Source organism: Hylobates moloch, unplaced genomic scaffold, assembly GCF_009828535.3.
Source record: "Hylobates moloch isolate HMO894 unplaced genomic scaffold, HMol_V3 SCAFFOLD_3, whole genome shotgun sequence".
NCBI lineage: Eukaryota > Metazoa > Chordata > Mammalia > Primates > Hylobatidae > Hylobates > Hylobates moloch.
Genome location: NW_026652278.1, coordinates 71,584,933 through 71,604,942, shown reverse-complemented (window position 1 = coordinate 71,604,942; position 20,010 = coordinate 71,584,933). Strand labels below are relative to the sequence as shown.

The 20,010-nt window shown below is 40.9% G+C and overlaps 1 protein-coding gene across 30 annotated transcripts in view; it reads left to right on the top strand.

The window, feature by feature from the left end:
• Window positions 1-20,010, top strand: part of KCNMA1 (potassium calcium-activated channel subfamily M alpha 1) — a 775,685-nt gene that overhangs the window by 589,800 nt on the left and 165,875 nt on the right. For all 30 annotated transcript variants that reach the window (XM_032140900.2, XM_058436411.1, XM_032140879.2 and 27 more), the window contains exon 15: window positions 11,102-11,211. In XM_032140900.2, coding sequence (XP_031996791.1) covers window positions 11,102-11,211 — 110 coding nt within the window. The remainder of the gene's footprint in view (window positions 1-11,101; window positions 11,212-20,010) is intronic.

Sequence of the window (20,010 nt, the reverse complement as noted above, 5' to 3'; positions counted from 1 at the left end):
ATGCAAATCAGGGCCATTTTCTGAAACTTTATTTTTAATTGAATTCAATATAGTCATGTCATTGCTTCTGTAGCTACAAACCCCACATTCTAATGGAGATTCAGCTATTACTAGGGTCACTGAATCAATGGAGAGAGACTAAGTAGATAAATCTGGACCCCTGAAATATTGTTTAGGCTAATTATCACAACAGCCCAAACACTTGGATACCCATCTTGTGCTTAATTGTCTAAAAGCTTTCTCTGTAACTGGCTCCAATATCTAGCAATACTTCATGGAAAGCATTCTTTTTCATCTCTGGTTCAAATCCTTTAGGCTGTAATCGATTCTTCTGAATCTCTGGCCCTCAAGGCATCATGGAGAATACTTACCCCTTATTCTTCACAGTCTTTGGGAGCAGCTCCTTGCTACTCAAAATGTGGGCCCTATAGGGGAAGCATCAGTATCATCTGCGAGCTTGTTAGAAATGCAGACTCATAGACTTGACCCCGCCCCAGGACTAAGGCATGAGAAACTGGATTTTGCCAGGACCCTTGGGTGATATACATGCATATCAAAGTATAGAAAGCGCTGGACTCCATGTTTCAAAGGACTTTCATTAAGTAAGCCCTCAGACACATCCACTGGTGAGAACTTGTCATTTGTTAGCTGCAGTGGCTGGTGGGATTCTCACCAAACTGTCTAAAATACTAAAGATCCTTCAAAGGCACAGGCAACTCTCTAGTTTTTTGTGTTATCAAAAGCAAGCTCCCCATTCCTATGTGGATTCAAATGTTCTTTCTAAATCCTTTCCTCTTTTCCCAGTTGTTTTTTTTTTTTTTTTTTTTTTTTTAGAAAAGATCAAGTTGTTTTGGCCTCAATTTTAGAATTTAGGAATAATGAACTTGCCGAATATCACCTTCCCTGGGCTCAGTCTACTTCCCGTTGAATTGTTGTTTGACTTTACTTTGGAATGCAAAAAATGAAGACAAGGAGAAGACAAGGGGGGCTGAGTCACATGGGGAAGATAGAATAGGCATGAGATGGGGAGGGACAGGGCTTCCTCTCCCAGAGGAATGCAGGCAGGACTTCTAACTAGTAGGAATAACTCCAGTTAGATTGGTGGCAATATACCAGTTCTTGAGAGTTTTGTCTTTCAAATTCAAGCCTCCAAGTTATTGGATTTAGAATTTAGAAAACTATAAGCCACTTGCTAAGAAGTCCAAGATGTTCTGTAATGAAAAATTTCCCAGAAAATATTGCTCATAGTAAGAAGTTTTTTAGGAAGTGTAAAAATGACCCAGTTATACATACTCCCTGGTGATCCTAACAGTGCAGAATTTTTTTCCACACTCAGAAGCAGAATTGGTTTATTTCATGCCCCAACACGAAACGCTATGAAGTTATTCATGCTTACTTATGATTAGGTGCCTGGAAAAATTGTTCTTGTTTCTTTAGGTCTCTCTCTCCAGTTTTATCTTGCTTAATTCAACTCAGCAGATATTAACTCAGCACCTCTTATTTGCAAAGTACTGTGCTGCTCATTCTAGAAGATACAGAGCTGAGTAAGACAGCCCTTCCTTTAAGGAGCTTACAGTCGATACGGAAATGGAATTCCACCTCATTGTAGTTCTCTTCAGATGTCAGAGAAGTCAAATGCTGTGATGGTACTTAATGCTAATCACCACACAGGGAGCACTTACTAAGTGCCAGGTACTGTTCTAAACATTCTGTACTGATCATCTCATTCAGCCCACATGGCCTCCTGAGAGATGTGTGTAGTTACTATTCTCATTAAGGCAGGGACAGCACAGCACATTGGTGAAATGAGGAAAGGCCTCAGAGAGGAGGTAGTTTATGACTTGAAAGTTACAGGAAGCATTGGATTTTGACAACTGAAAAAGGTCATAGAGAGACATATTTGTGATAGAAGGGTCAAGGGAAACAGAGATTTCAGGGTGGGAAGTCAGGAGAGGAAGTTTTTAGATTAGCATTTCCCATCTTCTTGAGCTGCTCCTTGAAATAAAGGATTCGGTGACTAAATATCATGTTCTGGCCGGGTGCGGTGGCTCACGCCTGTAATCTCAGCATTTTGGGAGGCCGAGGCGGGTGGATCTCCAGGTCAGGAGATCGAGACCATCCTGGCTAACACAGTGAAACCCCGTCTCTACTAAAAATACAAAAACAAAATTAACCGGGCATGGTGGCAGGCACTTGTAGTCCCAGCTAGTCAGGAGGCTGAGGTGGGAGAATGGCGTGAACCCGTGAGGGGGAGCTTGCAGTGAGCCAAGATTGCACCACTGCACTCCAGCCTGGATGACAGAGCGAGACTCCATCTCAAAACAAACAAACAAACAAACAAACAAACAAACAAATCATGTTCTCTTCTTGGAGATTTACAATTCCTCTTAACATGTTAAATACTCTAAGGAGCATTGCGCTAAAAGTAAAATAACAAAATTAAATAAAACAAGTTGGCCTTGTTAAATTCTGTGCTTCCCAAGTTTATTTCATTCATTCAGAAACTATTATTGAGCTATGACTATGTACCACACACGGTTCCAGGCAGTGGAGATTCAGGTAAAAATCTGTGCCTTCGACATTTCCCACATTCTAGTAGGGGCCACCACAGAATCCCCTCCCCATTTTCCTTTGTTTCAGATAACATCTGCTATTAAGTTTTGTCAAGTTCATTCTGTGAAGTATTAGTTGAGACTAATTCTGCCTTTCTGAAGCAGGGGAAATTATGGGAAGATTTTTAAGACAGAGTGGTGCCATGTTGTGGACCAGCACAATTCCAAGTGTGGTCCATGGTCCATAGATGGGGACTGGGAGCTATTTGATACTCATCTGTGATGAGTTAAGTACAGAAGATGAGAGTAAGTGCTTAGAAACTTTCAAAGCAATTGGATGGATTAATTTTATATGGATTGTGAATCTATGAAAAAAATTTTGGATTTGTACCTTGCATATTGTCTTTTCATTTTATTTTTTTGTAATTCATTTTTATTTATTTATTTATTTATTTACTTATTTATTTATTTATTTATTTATGGTCTCATCATGTTGTCCAGACAGGTCTAGAACTCCTGGGCTCAAATGATCCTCCTGCCTTGGCCTCCCAAAGTGCTGGGATTATAGGCGTGAGCCAGTGCCTGGCCTGTAATTCATTTTTATTAGATTTTTGCAAAAGAATGGATATTAGAAATAAAAGCTAAACCCTGGTCCCTCACCTCAGATGGGGTAAGAAGGGCTGCCCTGAAAACCCTGCATACGAAGCTGAACTATCCTTAGGTTGGTTTGGCAGACATCTGTCTGAACACATTTACTTCCTGCTCAATTTACCCAAATAAGAATTATTTTCAGTAATATTTTTAAGAAACCTTATTATTTGAAGGACATGTAAATATGTTCTTTACTATTAGCAAGGTTGCAAAACCAAATTCCTATCTGGACAGAGAGTGAATAGGCCAATCTTTAAAAAGGTCTCTTAAGTGTAAACACCTTTTCTGTATTGGAGAGAAAATTAAGGAGAGGGTGGCAAACCTTCTACGTGTTAAAAAGAAATAAGGACCCAGTTTCCTGCCACCTATGTAACACTTTAAAAAATAATTTCTCAATAATTATTATTTTAAAAAGTTCTCGTATCACTCTTGATGTTAACCCTTCCTTTACCTTCAGTTCTTCTGGCACTCTGTCTTTCCAGAAATAATCCTGGTTGGGATAATGGAGTGAGGGAAAATACCATGTATTCTGGTGCTTTTGCATGTGGTGTAGTCTTTTAATCTCCCTCTGAACACCTCATGTGGGCTGATTCTTTTTCATAATGCCTGATGGAAGAAATCTTACTTCATAGTCTGCAGCCCACATGGCTGGGAGTAAGAGATTTGGCTCAAGTCTACTCTGAAATTAATATTTGGAGTTGTTTATTTATTTGTTCATGGCTGAAGCAACCAGTTTTCTGGCATTCCATCAAATCCCCCCAAAATTGTTTTAATTGACATTGTCCTGAAGCCTTTGGAAAAATCTGAGATCTTTTTGTCCTAGTCACACATTCTGGAAAATGCTCTCTGAAATAGGCCATAATTGTGGAATGCCAAATTGTTATGGAGTCCCTGAAATCCAAGCAACTTTCAGAAAGGCAGCTGAACTGAGTCCACATCCAAGAAGTTCAGCGTTGAGATGCAGTTTGGCACAGAGAAGAAATACATTCTGAAAAGGTGCAAATCACTATTCTCTTCTGCTTTCTTCCTTTGGCTTCAACTTGATCACTAGTTCGCTCCACCCCAGAAAGCTGTGCGGCAAGGCATTCTCTGTGCTGGCATCATTTGGACCTCAGCTAACAAGACTCAAACATTTCATTTTGTTTATTCTATGAATTGCTTTTAGGATTTGCAATTATACTGAAGAACGAAGAGGCTAAGAAGGGGTGGAGAAGGAGATAACCACATGCCCTTTGATAAAAACTGGGGCAAGTTTGTTGACATTGGAACATAGAGGGAAATAGAGGAGGAGAGAATCTGACAAGTCCCATGATGAAGTCTTCTTAATACCTTGCTGGCCTTAACATCGTACTTTTCAGCAAGAAATGAGAAAACGCAAGATTCAATTAAACTTTTCCCCTTGACAGAGCATACTGTTGAGGAATGTATACAAATGACCCCCCATCCATTTTAGTAACCAGCCCAAACATTCATCAACTTAGAGCCCATCGATTTTGATTTCATGTTTAGTATTTTAGGCAAGGACTTGACACATTTTGTGGGGTTTTCTTGGGGGGTGTGGGGTCATGATAAATACGTTTTAATGGCATCTAAGATATGCCAGTCAGTTCATATGACTGCATTCTGTTTCAGACAATCTTATTATAAAGGACAGTGACAATGTGTTGCATAATTTATATATATATAAAAATATTCATTCAAATGTGGCTAATTCTTATTAAGCACTTCTAAGATTTAAAACTGTGGATCCTTTACAGGAAGAATATTCACTGAAAATTCAGATAGACTTTTAAAAAATAGTAAATGTAGTAAGTTCTTGTGAATACACTAACCTTCTACTACCCGTTTTGGGCAGTGTTAGTGTGTATATGTTACGACTCATCTCTTCTTATTGCAGCTATTAACATAATGGTCATTGGTTTTTATAATTTCCTTTTAGTTCTTTATTTTTGATGTGCATAATATAATGTATATTTGGGTTAAAAGAATATGCCTGTTTTCAATTAAATAAGGACTAGTATATGACAATCTTTGGGATTATTTACATGACTTCACAGGTAGAGGTGGACTTTTGCAAGATTATCTGGCTGTAATCAACACAGTTACTCAGACTTTTTACTGGGAACAGAAATCATGATGGCTATAACATACTCCCAGCCAGGAGAGTTGAATTTTTCACATTCACCGGGCTGTTAGCATTAGAGAAACACAGTTTCACTCTAATCAGAGGAAGCATAAAAAATAAAAGGCATCATTACCAACCCACCATTAGTGACACACATGGAACCTGGGATCAGGAAGGTGTGACTTCCCGTGGAGCCAAGGCTGAGGTTTCCAGTTGGAAGGTACATTTGATGGGGGAGCTGTCTGCCCATGGATTGGTGTGAAACCATTTGCTTGGGAGGTTCAACTAGACTGGTTGAAAAATTAGATAATGAAGAGTAGATAAATAAGACAGTGAATGAGAGGTGTAGGCAAGCTAGTTCATTGGCTCAATCCTCTGTTCTCACTGATGATCCCATGTGTATTTGATGAATAAGGACCCACAGAGCATCACCTGCTCATCTTTGCTAGGCGTTCTTCTAAAACAGCTGGGGTTTGATGTGACAGCCAAAGGATAAATTGCTGCCTCAGGAAATGCTCTGCCTTTGACTGATTGCTGAATGGCTGGCAAATTAATTCTGGCACCTTTCCCTAAGTCATTTTGGTCCCATTCCTTCATTTTTTCTGCTGAGAAGTGTGTCTTCACATTACAGTTAAAAATACATTGACAGCACAAATGTGGGGAACAGCATGTACTATTTTAGGAAAGAAGTTGTAGGCTAGGAAGTTTCCATTTTGTATAATAGAAATCATACTTTTATGCTCTGAGAGGAGGCTTGAACCACCCTTTCAGCTAGAGCCAAAATGGATTATTACTCCTTGCTAGATGTCTCATAAAGTCATAGGCTACAGAGTTTGGGCTTTTGAGTCCTTGATGGGCTTCGGTTTTGAGATTTCCCTCTTTGTTACTTGTACACAGCAAATCCTCCCCATCCCCCGAAATCCTAACACCACAACCTCCCTACACCTCTGTCTTTGTGGTGGGTGGTTAAGAGTGTGAACTCTGAATCCTGTTTGTACCACGGATTCACTTTGTGACTGTCAGCAGGTTTCTTAACCTCTCTGTGCCTCAGTTTTATCATCTATAAAAGGGGAGTTCATAATGACAATAACTCCCTTCACCTAGTCCAGATTTCTTTGTTCACCTTCATTTTCTTAGTATTAAACACAAGGTTTTATTTATTTATTTTAGAGACAGGATCTCTCTCTGTTGCCCATGCTGGAGTGCAGTGGTGCAATGATAGCTCACTGCAGCCTTGAGCTCCTGGGCTCAATCTATCCTCCTGCCTCAGCCTCCTGAGTAGCTGGCACTACAGGGGTGTGCTACTACACGTGGCAAATTTTTTAATTTTTTGTAGAGATGGGGTCTTGCTGTGTTGCCCAGGCTGGTCTCAAACATCTAGCCTCAAACTTCCTGCCTCAGCTTCCAAAGTGCTGGGATTACAGGTGTGGCCAAGGATTTAAATTCAATATATTTTACACTGATTTTTTTTTCTGTCCTAAGAATGAATTGTATGAGAAATGTACACTTTTGTTTTTGCTTTTCCAAAGTAAGTCAAAGATATCACACTCGAGACTTAGAAAAGTAACCTTGATAGAAGGTGATAATTTCAGCCCTTGGGTAGGTATAAAAACAAGTTCTGTTGCTGAGTTTGTGATGCACTATGATGTAATGACTCTGGGTTCTCACTCCTGACTTTTCTGATGTGATTGGCCTATTCCTGTCCTTGTTCTGGTATGACTTAAGGATTAAATGGTCTCAGTATTAATTATAATTACTGATTCTCCTGCTCTTATGTTATACATAAGGGTTTTTAAAATCTTTTTAATTGTGATAAAATACACATATAAAATTTACTATCTTAATCATTTTTAAGCATGTAGTTCAGTGATACATTCACATGGCTGTGTGACCATCACTACCATCCACCTCTGGAACTCTTTTTATCTTGCAAAATGGACACTGTCTCAGTTAAACAATGACTCCTCATTCCCTCTCCCTCCAAACCCTGGCAGCCACCTTTCTACTTTCTGTTTCTATGCATTTGAGGACTCTAGGTACCTCATGTAAGTGGAATCATAACACGGTTGCCCTTTTTGTAATTGGGTTATTTCAGTTAGCATAATGCCTTCAAGGGTCATCCATGTTGTAGCATGTGTCAGAGTTTTCTTCTTTTTAAAGACTGAATAATATTCCATTGTAAATTACCACACTTTGTTTAGTCATCTGTCCATGGACGCTTGGGGTGCTTCCACCTCTTAGATATTATGACTAATGCTGCTGTGAGCATGAGTGTACAAATATCTGAGATCCTTCTTCCAATTCCTTTGGATATATGCCTAGAAGTGGAATTATGAATCCAATGGTAATTCTATGTTTAATTTTTTGAGGAACCACCATACTGTTTTCCACAGTGGCTGTGCCACTTTACATTCCCACCAACTACATACATTGCTTGAGAAGATGACAGTGTAATTCAATTAGCAATTTTAGACTCTTTTTAAAGTGAAATTCCTTTACCAGAAACCTCAAAAACATATTGACTATCCATATGGAAATAGTGTTAAAGATGTGGAAATCTTAAACAGATGGCGATGACAACGGATTTAAATGCCCCAGCATTTATTCAGTTGATTCGATGCTACTAGGTCTAGTGTGTAGAGACTATCCGCAGGTCTACACAAGGATGTGGAAGAGGCATTTTGTTTTCTAGAACATTCTGTACTTTTTTCCAGTTATATGACTTTCAGTCTTCAAGCATTTTTGATTAGCCACAAAGGCAAACTTGCAGGAAAAAAGATATGGAAAAATCAGTAAAAGTCAGATGTATGTGGTGAGGTATATCATAGTCAGATACATCTGGTGCTTTCTCTAGCAAAGAGAAAAATATGGGGAAGTAAATACCAGTTTTGATTTAATCAGAAACTAGAACAGATCCTAAGATGAAAAATATATGCAATCAATATTTGCTGAATGAATGACTCAATAAAACAATTTTTGCTAAATTCAAAACAAACATGAATAATATTGTTATCCTACAAAGAATGTGTTCCTTCTCATTTAAAAAGTTTAGTGATTCACCTACAATAAAATTTGGTATAAAGAATAGCTTCATTAGGACATAAAGGTATGAAAATTCTGACCAAAACTAAAAGAACCTTGTTAAAACCATATTAATTGAGGAATACCACCAATGATCAATAATAAAGGTTTGTATTTTCATTATTTTTGATAATCAGTTGTTGTATTTAAATTAAACCATAAACAACACATTATAAAAGAACACATATGAAAAGAATAGGCTGAATTATTTTACTTCAGGAATACTATTTGCCCATAAGGCTCTAGTATGGAGATTTGTAATTAGTGATACCTCATATAGTATCCTATTCATTAATAAAACAAATTATGCTAATACTGTTTCCCAAATATTCTATATTCCAACATTTTTTTACTAAGACAGGTTAGGCTTTCTTCAAATTAGTTAGAGTTAGTGACCTTTGCTTATAAGTCAAGCATATCTTTTATTCGAAAAAAATTATTGAGATCTTATGGTTTGGAGAAATTAAAAAGTTCATCCCTTGCTAAACACATTGTAGTTAATTTTTAAAATCATACCATTTAGCAATAGAATTGGTTGAGTGACTGTTTTTTTTTTTTTTAAAGACCCCACTCTGGGGAAGGCCAATTTGTAGATAAACAGCTCATACCCAGCAGCACTGCCTAGCTAATGTCTAACCTGTGGGAGTAGGCTGGAAGCAGCTCAAACTAATGAGGTTAACCTACATAATCTAATCACCCAGACTGAGCTAAAAGCAGACAAAAAGCACAGAGCCATGGAGCCTTCAGTTTATTTCTAAATTTTTGCTGGCTTTTGTATGTTGGAGCATCACCAAGTAGATGGTAGGTGTGCCCTTGCCCACTGTTCCTAGCTCTCCTTCTGGTCCACGTGTTGCATTTCTCCCAGTTAACTGACTGATTGGCCGCAGGCAAGATGCCTTTTACCACAAGATCAGCACAAGACGTTCTAAAGAGCCACTTCCTGTTGGCGGGGTGGCTTCCTCTCATCATCCTCTTACCCACGCCCCTACTGGAAGGGAAGCCTGAGAGGCTGCAGCCGAAGACACACAGCTTGCCCTCCTTCCCTCAGGGAGGCCTGTGAGATCCCTAAGCTCCCAAAGTGGCTCAGCATTCTCCTTGTAATTCACCAGTTTCTAAAGACTGACTCCATTGTAAGCTGGCAGCGGTGGCGCATGCCTGTATTTTGGGAGCATTTTGGGAGGCCGAGGCAGGCACATCACTTTGAGATCAGTCTGGCCAACATGGTGAAACCCTGTCTCCACCAAAAATACAAGAATTAGCCAGGCATGGTGGTGCACACCTGCAATTCCAGCTACTCAGGAGGCTGAGGCAATAGAATCTCTTGAACCCAGGGGGCAGAGATTGCAGTGAGCTGAGATCCCACCACTGCACTCCAGCCTGGGTGACGGAGCAATACTGTTTCAAAAAAACAAAAAAGAAGATTCACTACATTGTGAAATCCTTCCAAAGATGCCTAGCGTGAAGAGGGTTGCTGGGAAAACCAGCTAAACTTGACTACTTAGAAAAAAATGCATATTTTAATGAAATTTGGAGCAAGACCTCTCTGAAACTAACATTTTACCTTTTGTGATATTCCTTGTGGGGTCAGAAAAATCTGTCATTTTGTGCAAAGTAGAAATATACTGTTTCATTATAATATATACATGCTCATTATAAAAGCCTTCAGACAATACAGGAATCTATAGAGAAAAAAAGTATCATTCTACCACTCAGAGGTAACAACTGTTAGTGTTTTGATATAAAGCTTCCTAGATTTTTTTTTATGGCTTTACAAACATTCAGATAACTATAGGGTATCTAAAAAAATAGGATCAGATTATATACACTATTTTATAATGTGCCTTTTTACAGAATTTCTGTATGAACAGGTATACATTTTCGTTATAATTTTTAATTGCTTCTTAGTATTCCATTGTATGTGTGCCATTTACGGTTATTTCCCATTTTTCATGAACAGAAAGGATGTTCTTGTATATTTTTTTACCTCTGTTTTCCTGTTTCTTTGCTATGAATACTTCAAATGGAATTGTAGTATAAAAGACTATGTACTTTTACAAATTTTGAAAAAATTGCAAAATTGCTCTTCAAAACAGTTGTATCAATTTCCTTGCCCACTAATGTGGGTGAGTGCCCATGTCTCCACACCATTAGAAGTCATACAGATTAAAGACTGGGCACGGTGGCTCACACTTGTAATCCCAGGACTTTGAGAGGCAGCAGCAGGATGATCATTTGAGGCCGAGAGTTCGAGACAAGCCTGGACAACATAGCAAGACCCTGTCTCTTAAAAAAAAGAATTCCAGGCGTGGTGATGCACACCTATAGTCCCAGCTACTCCAGAGGCTGAGGCAGGAGGATTGCTTCAGTCCAGGAGTCCAAGGCTTCAGTGAGCTGTGATCCACTGCACTCCAACCCGGGCAACAGTAAGACCCTGTCTCAAAAAAAAGAAAAAAGAAAAAGGAAAGAAATCACACAGGTTAAAAAAGAAGTGGTGTTTTAGAGGGCACACACTTTATGAGTTTAGGGTCATTGAAGGCTTTATATGGGTGCAGAGGCTGTGTTCCTGATTGCTGAAGAGGTCACCATTATCTAACCAGTGCATTCATTTGTTTGCCTAAGAGGGTAACTCAGGTTTCCCTTTTACAGCCCACCATCATATTTTAAACTCTCCGCATGTGTTCTTTTCCTTTAGATTGAGGAAGACACGTGGCAGAAATACTACTTGGAAGGAGTCTCAAATGAAATGTACACAGAATATCTCTCCAGTGCCTTCGTGGGTCTGTCCTTCCCTACTGTTTGTGAGTAAGTGACCTTTAACTGGATGCTCTTTGGCTCTCAGGGATATTGAATGTGCCCCTTGCAAGGAAGCCTCCCACCTCTGCTGGGTACAGTTGGAGCACTTGACAATTGCCGAGGGCATCCCATGTGCTCGGCCCCATGTGATGAACCGGAGGGTGGGTCATTACATGGTCTCTGCCGGGGGAATTTCCACTGGCCCCACTTTTCTTGACAGGCCTGAGAGTCTTGGACTCGAATTCATCATTTATGCTAACTTATGAACTACAGTTATCCTGCATGCCTTCTGTGATGTAGACACATTGATGAAGAGTGGCATAAACCCCTGCTTGTCTGATTCTAATAAGGCAAAACAAATCTTGCCAGCCCCTCAATGAAAGGAATTTTAATCTGTCTTCCCATCAAGTCTGATCATAGAGACAACAGAGAAGCTACTGAAATAAAGCCATTCAAAGTGTTTTCACCCTTTGCTGAGGAAATGTGGAACCAAATATACAGAAGGAGGCCTTGAGCCCCCATATAGACAACTGCCATGTTATAATAATAACAAGTCTTAGCTTCTCTTTGCACTGGCTCAGCAGGATGGTTCAAAGCCACCCGCCATGGCCATTGCAGGTATGCAGGTAGAATAGATGGTCACCTATGGGGGATGACCTCAGGAGCTCCAGGTGTCTGCCATGAAGCATGACAGTGCCTCAGATTCCTCACTTAGAGTCCTCATGTCTGCAATCCCAGCACTTTTAGAAGCTGAGGTGGGAGGATCACTTGAGGCTAGGCATTCAAGACTAGCCTGGGCAACACAGTGAGACTTTATCTCTACAAAAAAATAAGGAAAATTAGCTGAGTATGGTGGCACACACGTATGGTCCTAGCTACTCTAGAGGCTGGGGTAGAAGGATTGCTTGAGCCCAGGAGGTTGAGGCTGCCCAGGAGGTTGATTACACAACTGCATTCCAGCCTGGATAACAGTGATTATTATCTCTAAAATAATAATAAAAAAAGTCTCAGATGTTGAGTTTAAGATGAACGGGGTCTTTGTGCCCTCTGAAAACACAAACTCCCTGAGGTTGGTGAAACATTAAGCCTATTCTCCTGACACCTTAGCAAAGGATTTGACAAGGATTCTTCTCACTGGGAAGAAACAGGGGGATCTGGGAGCTCACTGGGCTGAGGAAGAAAAGCCATTTGCTTGCACTTCCTGCCTACTTACAAACCAAAAGAGAGGTCTGAAGACATTGAAACAAAACTGATCAGGCTTTACCACAAAGGAGAGGACAGTCTTGGGTGCCCTTGGCCTCCTCTGTATTGCGGTTTTCTTTCTGTATGCAGGAGGGAGGGAGGCGGAGCACTTGGTGGCTTCGTGTTTACCTGGAGCCTCCTGTCACTGAACACAGCAGGTGCACTCTGTCAGTCCCTGGGCCCAGGCCCTAAGCAATCCAAAATGGTTTGGCTGTTTACTGAAATTTCTCACCCTGTCTCTAAGCGAAAGTTTAAATGCTAAATGGACTGGAAAAGTGAATAGGTAATTGATTCGGAAGGAGTTATTTTCTGAAAATGGATGCCCTATTGTGACTCCCATGTGTGCCTTTCTTTGAGAGCTATTTCTCTTCCTGCCACTGAGAGGAGTTAACCATTCAGAGGCATTGGGTCCTGGAACACTGAGGCCGTCCCAGGGGATCTCCCCCTCCTTGGAGCTTGGCCTGCCTAGGATACAAAGCCCCGGGGGAAAGCAGGCTTTTTAACGGAAGCTAGTTTTATAAAAAGGCAATTGAAGCCTTGTCTGTCTAATGTGGTGGTGGTCTGAGCACATAGCAGAGCTGCCAGCGCCTGCCGGGAGTCTTATGCTGGTGAGGGCGTCAGCAGGGGCTCCGTCAAGCCCCCTTCCTTGGCTGTAGGATTTCCCTGGCCTAACTGGTGTTTGTGTCTAACAAGAGTGCTCCCTTCCCAACCCTCAGGCCCTTCTTGCTTTTCCACCCCTCTCTTACTCTGCTCTTGGGAACTGAGTCGGTTCCTCTTATGGGTAACTTGAAGGGTCAGGACTGCTCCCCCTACAGGCTCTAACTGGGATGCTCACTAGGTACGTTTGACTCACATAGATATCAACTAGTTGCTGTTATTTCGAAATAGTGATATTTCACGTAAAAACTAGATTTCTGGCTTCTTTAGAAAATCTAATGTGACGATGCAAGACCTGCATTTCCTCGGAATGCTAACTGGCTCCAGTTTGATGTAGCAAAGGGGTTAGTATAGTCATGTAGTCACTCCTCCCTGACATCTTAAACCAGGCCAGATTTGCACATAAATCCCAGGCCTGGCCCTGTGGTTGTGTGAGTTTGCCAACCCTGACCCACTGGGTGGTGTGGAACTTAACTGGCCTTCAGCCAGCTCAAGAGCTGGCACTAGTGGCTCTGTGAATATTCCCTTTGATTGATTTTTGTATTTAGAACATGTCCCAAGGAGGAGACAAATTGTTGTCAGATAATTTAGTATGTGCTCAGTAAAGTTTCTGGAATATATATATATTCCACTTCTGATGTGAGTGAGAATGTGTACAACTTAGTGCTATTATTCGTTTAATACAATGATACAGCAGAGGTAGAAATGATCAGTAAAGGAAGGACATTTAATGAGATTTAGGAACATCCCAAAACATTGAAGCTCTCCTCAAGCATTTGATTATCTGGAGGCTTAATTATCTGTGTTTTCTACTTTAAATTAAAGAAAAGCCATAACTCAAAGTTACCAGCAGTTTAATGATAACACTCTTCAATTCAGGTTAATTAAAGCACAGCCGTAATTAGAGTGTAGTGTTGTATATCACTGGGCTGGCACGTAAGTATTTTCATTACAGTAAGAATTGGCTATTCAATTTCAAAATGACATAAAGGACGCCAAAATATATTTTAAGCTGGTTCACGGAGAAGAAAAAGAATTGGGGAATATTCTGGGTATCATAAAGCACAGATAAAATATACAGATTTTCAGAGCAGTTTCTGTAATTATGCGCTGCACTAAAACAATGTGCAGCCAATAACATCTTAAAGCATGGAAAGAAATAAATGTGCTTTTTCTCTAGGCTGGCAAAATGCTCCCTTGCAGGGTGGGATTGGGAGAGCTTGGAGTTTTCTCAGAAGCTAGGAGAGTCATTCTATGAAAATATATGGGAGCAGGATGTAGGGGTGAAATTTGAGGTTGTTTCCCAAGAGAACAGGAAGGGGAACAAAAGAGGCAGTGGGGGCAGAAGGTCCTGCCACCCCGAAAGCTATCTCTATGAAAATTTCAAGCCAAGAGATTGTTAGTGTAGCCTTCAGTCTCTGGCCAAAGGCCCAAGAGCCCCTGGCAAATCACTGATGTAAGTCCAAGAGTCCAAAAGCTGAAGAACTTGGAGTGTGATGTTCAAGGGCAGGAAGCATCCAGCGCAGAAGAAAGATGAAGGCTGGAAGACTTCACAAGTCTAGTCCTTCCACGTTCTTCTGCCTGCGTTATCCTAGCCATGCTGGCCGCTGGTTAGATGGTGCCCATCCAGAGTGAGGGTGGATCTACCTCTCCCAGTCCACAGACTCAAATGTTAATCTCCTCTGGTAACACCCTCACAGATACACCCGGGAATAATACTTTGTATCCTTCAGTCCAATCAAGTTGACACTCAATATTAACCATCACAGGTGTTTACCCCACTTTCCTTCTCTGAAATAGGAGTGCTATGACTTACCTGTCGGTACGGGTTAAGGTCTTTTCCCCTCTCCCTCCTCTCCTTTTCCCTCTACCATTTATCTTTCTCATTGAATATAATAGAAGCACTTAGAAAGAAAGAAACACATTGCGAGCTATATGTGTATCCAAGTTGTATTTACTTTTAACCTTAAGGAAATTCTCATATCAGTTAATCACCAATTAACCACATATTTAATGAATTGGGATATGTGCACCATTGTGCCAAGCTTGGTGCCACTTCTAGAGGAAACTGCTACTAGATTTGATCAAATACATGTGCATGAAAAGATTAATAGCAATACTTACAAATGCCAACAAATGCCAAGTAAAATATTCAGTTTCCCTAGGGTGGCTGCCTCCAGAGTTTACTGTCTGGCTAAGGAAAATAGTACCCATCCTCAGAGAGATCTAGACACCCACGGATAAGTGCTGTGGTAGATGCACACAGCTGGAATAGAGATACTGAGAGTTATAGGGACATCTCCCTGTAGGCTGGGGGGACATGGGGGTTCTTCCTGGAAGAGATAACATTTGAGCTGTGTCTTGTTGGGAGTTTTGATTCAGATGAGGGATAAAGAAGGAAGAGGATATTCTAAGTGTTAGGGAATCTGGAGGCTGTACCACATAGTACCATAGGGAGCTCTCTCAACACCTAGGTCTCCAAGATTTTCCAGTTACAGCAAATTGCTTTCCTCTTTAGATGAGACAAGGAGATGCATCAGATTTATTTTGACTTGTGGTTTTTTGGGGGGAAACTGATAACAGTGTTTTTGGTGAGCACTTGCAAAAGTGAGGGTGCACTCCCCTACCCCCAGGGAGGGCAGAGGGGAGAGGAGGGGCTGGACAAGGAGGAGCTGCAGGAAACCACAGGTTCAGCAGTTGGGCTGCCTCAAGAACACTGTGTTCTAGGTTCTGAATCTCACGGGGAACCTATTAGTCAGTCATTCATCATTTGCAAAATATAAAAGCTTAATTGTATCCGGTTTTACAGCTCAGAGGGGATTAGGACAAAAGATGTATTTAAAATACGGTGTGTGTCTCTCTCTGTCCCTCTGCAGCTGATGGAGCAGTTAAAATTCAGGTTTGATGTGGAGTATTTAATGCCTGGGTAACTTGGGGAACTCCGATCAGATCTTCCTCAGCTGTGCTGAAGGGCAGGAGTTCTGTCCCCAAGCCCAGGGGCAAATATGGATGCTACTGTTCTGGTTTAAGAGTGCAGGGGAATTCTCTATTCCCTCCTCTACCTCCCTGCATTCAGTGTTCCCCTCCTAAATTCAGAAAATCATGCTCTCAACCTGTGTTATTTTGCACAGACAGATCTTTAAAAAGAAGCTGCTTGGGGAAATTTAAAATTTAAGACCGCCCGGAGAAAGCTGGGCCTCTTGCCCAATGAAAACTGTAGCTAGTTTAACTTGAGTTCTGTGAAATCATTAGTTTTTGGAGAAAGACATCCAGATTTGAACATGGAACAGAAAGAAACCAGGCAGACCCAATTGTTATATGATAGATTTCTTTAGCCTGGCTGCAAAAATGAGCATTTTAAGTGAAATTTATGGAGAGGCTCAGTTCTCTCTCTTTTTTATTTTTTATTTTTATTTTTTATTTTTTTGAGATGGAGTCTCACTCTGTAGCCCAAGCTCGAGTGCAGAGGTGTGATCTCGGCTCACTGCAACCTTGTCCTCTGGGGCTCAAGAGATTCTCCTGCCTCAGCCTCCCAAGTAGTTGGGACTAGAGGCGTGCGACACCACACCTGGTTAATTTTCTTTGTATTTTTAGTAGATACGGGGTTTCACCATGTTGCCCTGGGTGGTCTCAAACTCCTGAGCTCAGGCGATCCACCCGCCTTGGCCTCCCAAAGTGCTGGGATTACAGGCATGAGCCACTGCACCTGGCAGATCTCATTTTTTAAAAAATATTTTCCCCTCACAGAACTGGCTGTATTCATCCACTTGATTGGGGAATATTGTAATTAGGGTTGAACATATATGAATAGAGATGTGAATACAGTATTGGTGGTTATTTCTACTACAGAGACCCAAGAGGTGACCTTCTATGAGCTAGTGAATAAACCGTTGACCCTAAAGTCTATTGAAATCCTCAATAACAGGCTACCGAGGCAGTGGTGGGTCCAGAATTCTCTACAGAGGGGTCAGGGAAGGAGTCCTGTTGGAAATGGGGTGGACGCTTGGGCTTTGACTCAACATTGGGTTCTCATAGCAAACACACGGTTTTTTCTTTCATATTATGTTTCTCATTAATAATAATAGCAAGGCTCTCTAAAAGTGCAGTTGTTCACACTTTAGGCAAAAGTTAATTATCTATATCAAGTAACGTATTTTTAAATTCTAGTGTCTTAGGTGTGCTTGTGGAGATTGTGTGTGTGTGTGTGGGTGTGTTTGCATGTGTGTGTGTGTGTGAGTGTGTTTGCGTGTGTGTGTGTGTGTGTGTGTGTCTGTGTGTGAAAGAGAGAGAGAAAGAGAGAATAAGAGAATGCGAGAGAGGGTGGGGATATTCTGAAACCTTCCCACTCCACTCCTATCAAAGCTTCATAGAGAAAAAGGGTCTTAACATTTCCATGAACATTTTAAATCACTTCTATTTTCTTGGTGCCGAGTCTTGGAAATCCGGATGTTTCAAAGTTTCTTTACCTAGATATTTCGATTTCTAGGGCCTGTCATTTTAAATTAAAGCCCCTGAATGTGAATCTTTTCCATTCCAGCCGCTCGATCTAGAAGACCTGATTTCCCAATGTGCAGTGTTTGTGTCCGTATCTACTTCAATTGCATGTGCCAACCTGACATTCCCAGGGGCCCTCTGCATAGCTGAAGAGGGGCTGGTGCTTTGGGTGGGGCTGGGTTCAGGGGGAATGATGACAGTTGCTTCTTTCGTCCTCCCTCACCTGACTTGTGGGGTGAGTCCTCTTCAACAGCCCCAAACCTCCTCTTTGTATGTTCTTCCTGAAGGTGCAAACTCTATGACAGGTTTCCATGTTTAATTCACACCAGCAAGTAATCTTTCCAGTCGAGGGGGCTGATTTAATGGCAAGAACAATGTATTTCCCTCTGGGTAGGCAGAAACAGTTGGACTCTAATTCTTAAGAGCCTTCGTTCAGGATCATCTGGGTTGAAACTACTGTAGTTAACAGATGATGTTGGCAGTAAAAAAAAAAAAAAGGAGGGCTTTGTATAATGTCGTTGTCAAATTTGGTAGACCTCTACTTAATAATTATCAAGAAAGCAATCTAACTTGTTATTATAACAGTTTTATTGCAGATTGCTGGCTTAAGACCTTTTTGTGACAAGTGGCATTTTTTCTTGAAAAAAAAAAAAGTCATTTCTATTCCCCTGTAATTATTTTTGCAACCAGCAACAACTTCCTGCATTGGACATATTGGGACATTTTATTTTAGAAACCAAGAATTAAATTATTGCTAGCTTATGGCTGATTTTATCCCATTTATCACATCGTGAAGGCTTTCTTGCTTCCTTTTTTCCCCTTACCTCACCTCACCCTGCTTCCTGATTTCACACCAATTCTGTATATGTTGAAACACTGTAAGCTGAGTAAAGGCAGAATTAGAATAAGGATTAGATGGCTAATGCCCATTCTTCTTTACCAAAAAATGGTGTTGAGTGATGCAAGTAAATGTTTAATCAGAGAACATCAGTTCTGGGTAGACTGAAAGTATATATATTCTTGGGAGTGTAAGGGGTACATAAGGGTATAAGAGGGTCTCTAGAAGGTCCCAAGGACAAATTGTTGTATCTTAGAATTGGACTTGCATCTTGGCATTGTGGATTGAAGGCAAAAATTAGATTCCCAGAGCATATCACTAATTTTATTTCCTTCTGTATCCTTCCTTTCCCATCTGTCTGCTTCTAACAAATAAGACAAGCTAAGAAGCAGCTTGTGTCATGATTCTATACTCACTTCCAAGCTTTCTCTGCGTAGACTTTCCTAGTTTGCCACTTTATCTTTTCTCCATCACTTTAGCCACTCATGAGATTCTACTCCCCATTCATACATGCATTTATTTATCCAGACTTTACTGAAGGCTCACTCTTTGAACTTCGCAAAATGCCAGTGAGGCAAAGCATGCATCTTGTACAGGAAAAACTCAGTCTAGATGGGAGAGATAAGTAAACAAGTGATTACCACACCAGCTCCCCTGTTCATTCACCTTGCTCTGCTCTTCCCCACTGGACACCTCCAACAGAGGCTGTATCTCTGCAACAGACTGCAGTCCTTAAGCTCAGGATTGTGACATTGGCCAACTCTCTGTGGCAGGATCTAAAAAAAACGTGTGATTTGAACACTCACAGAGGGAGCCATAGCTCTTGCTTCCAGTGTAAATCATGGTTTATTATACTTGATTTGTGTTTTGCAATATCTAGAGGATACCTGTTATAGTAGGGATTAAAAACTTAGATACCTGTAGGGTTCAGGAAGTTAGCAAGAAAGAATGAAGAGTGAGGCCATCTAAAACAATAGAGAGTGGTGGGGACTGTGGCTGGAGAACAAACATCCCATCCAGAGGGTTAAGTGCTTCACAGCTGCACTCTCTTTTAGCCATGTGGAATGTGGTGCCAATGTAGCCCTATCTGATTTTGCAATGAAAGCTGAAAAGCCGGTTTTTATATGAATTCACTTGTTGGCATCTATTTACAGTTTTTTAAAAAACACTGTACTTACCAAACAGAATGTGTCTGCCTGTTGGGCTTGTGACTGCCACTTCATTTCCTCTCTTCTGATGAGAAGCATCTGTGTAGCACATTGCAGCAAAGACTCGATTTCCACTTTTGGCATTTTACATAAAAGTCAATTGACCTTGACCTAGTTGCTCTCCTGTGTTTGGACTCAGTTTGTTATCTGCATAGGAAGGGCAGGATCAGCCAATCTTGAAGGGCTTGAGTCTGAAAATCTGTGTTGTGGCACGGCTTGCCTGTGTTCTGTCTGTTCACATCATTCTATCCCTCTCCTTTCCTTTGGCCAGTGGGCAACAACTTGTTTTGGGTCAAAGGACTTTTTAAAAGGGGCTTCTATAAGGCATTGTAGAATCATCTTAGGTATGGATTTTAATGTTTTGAAGTT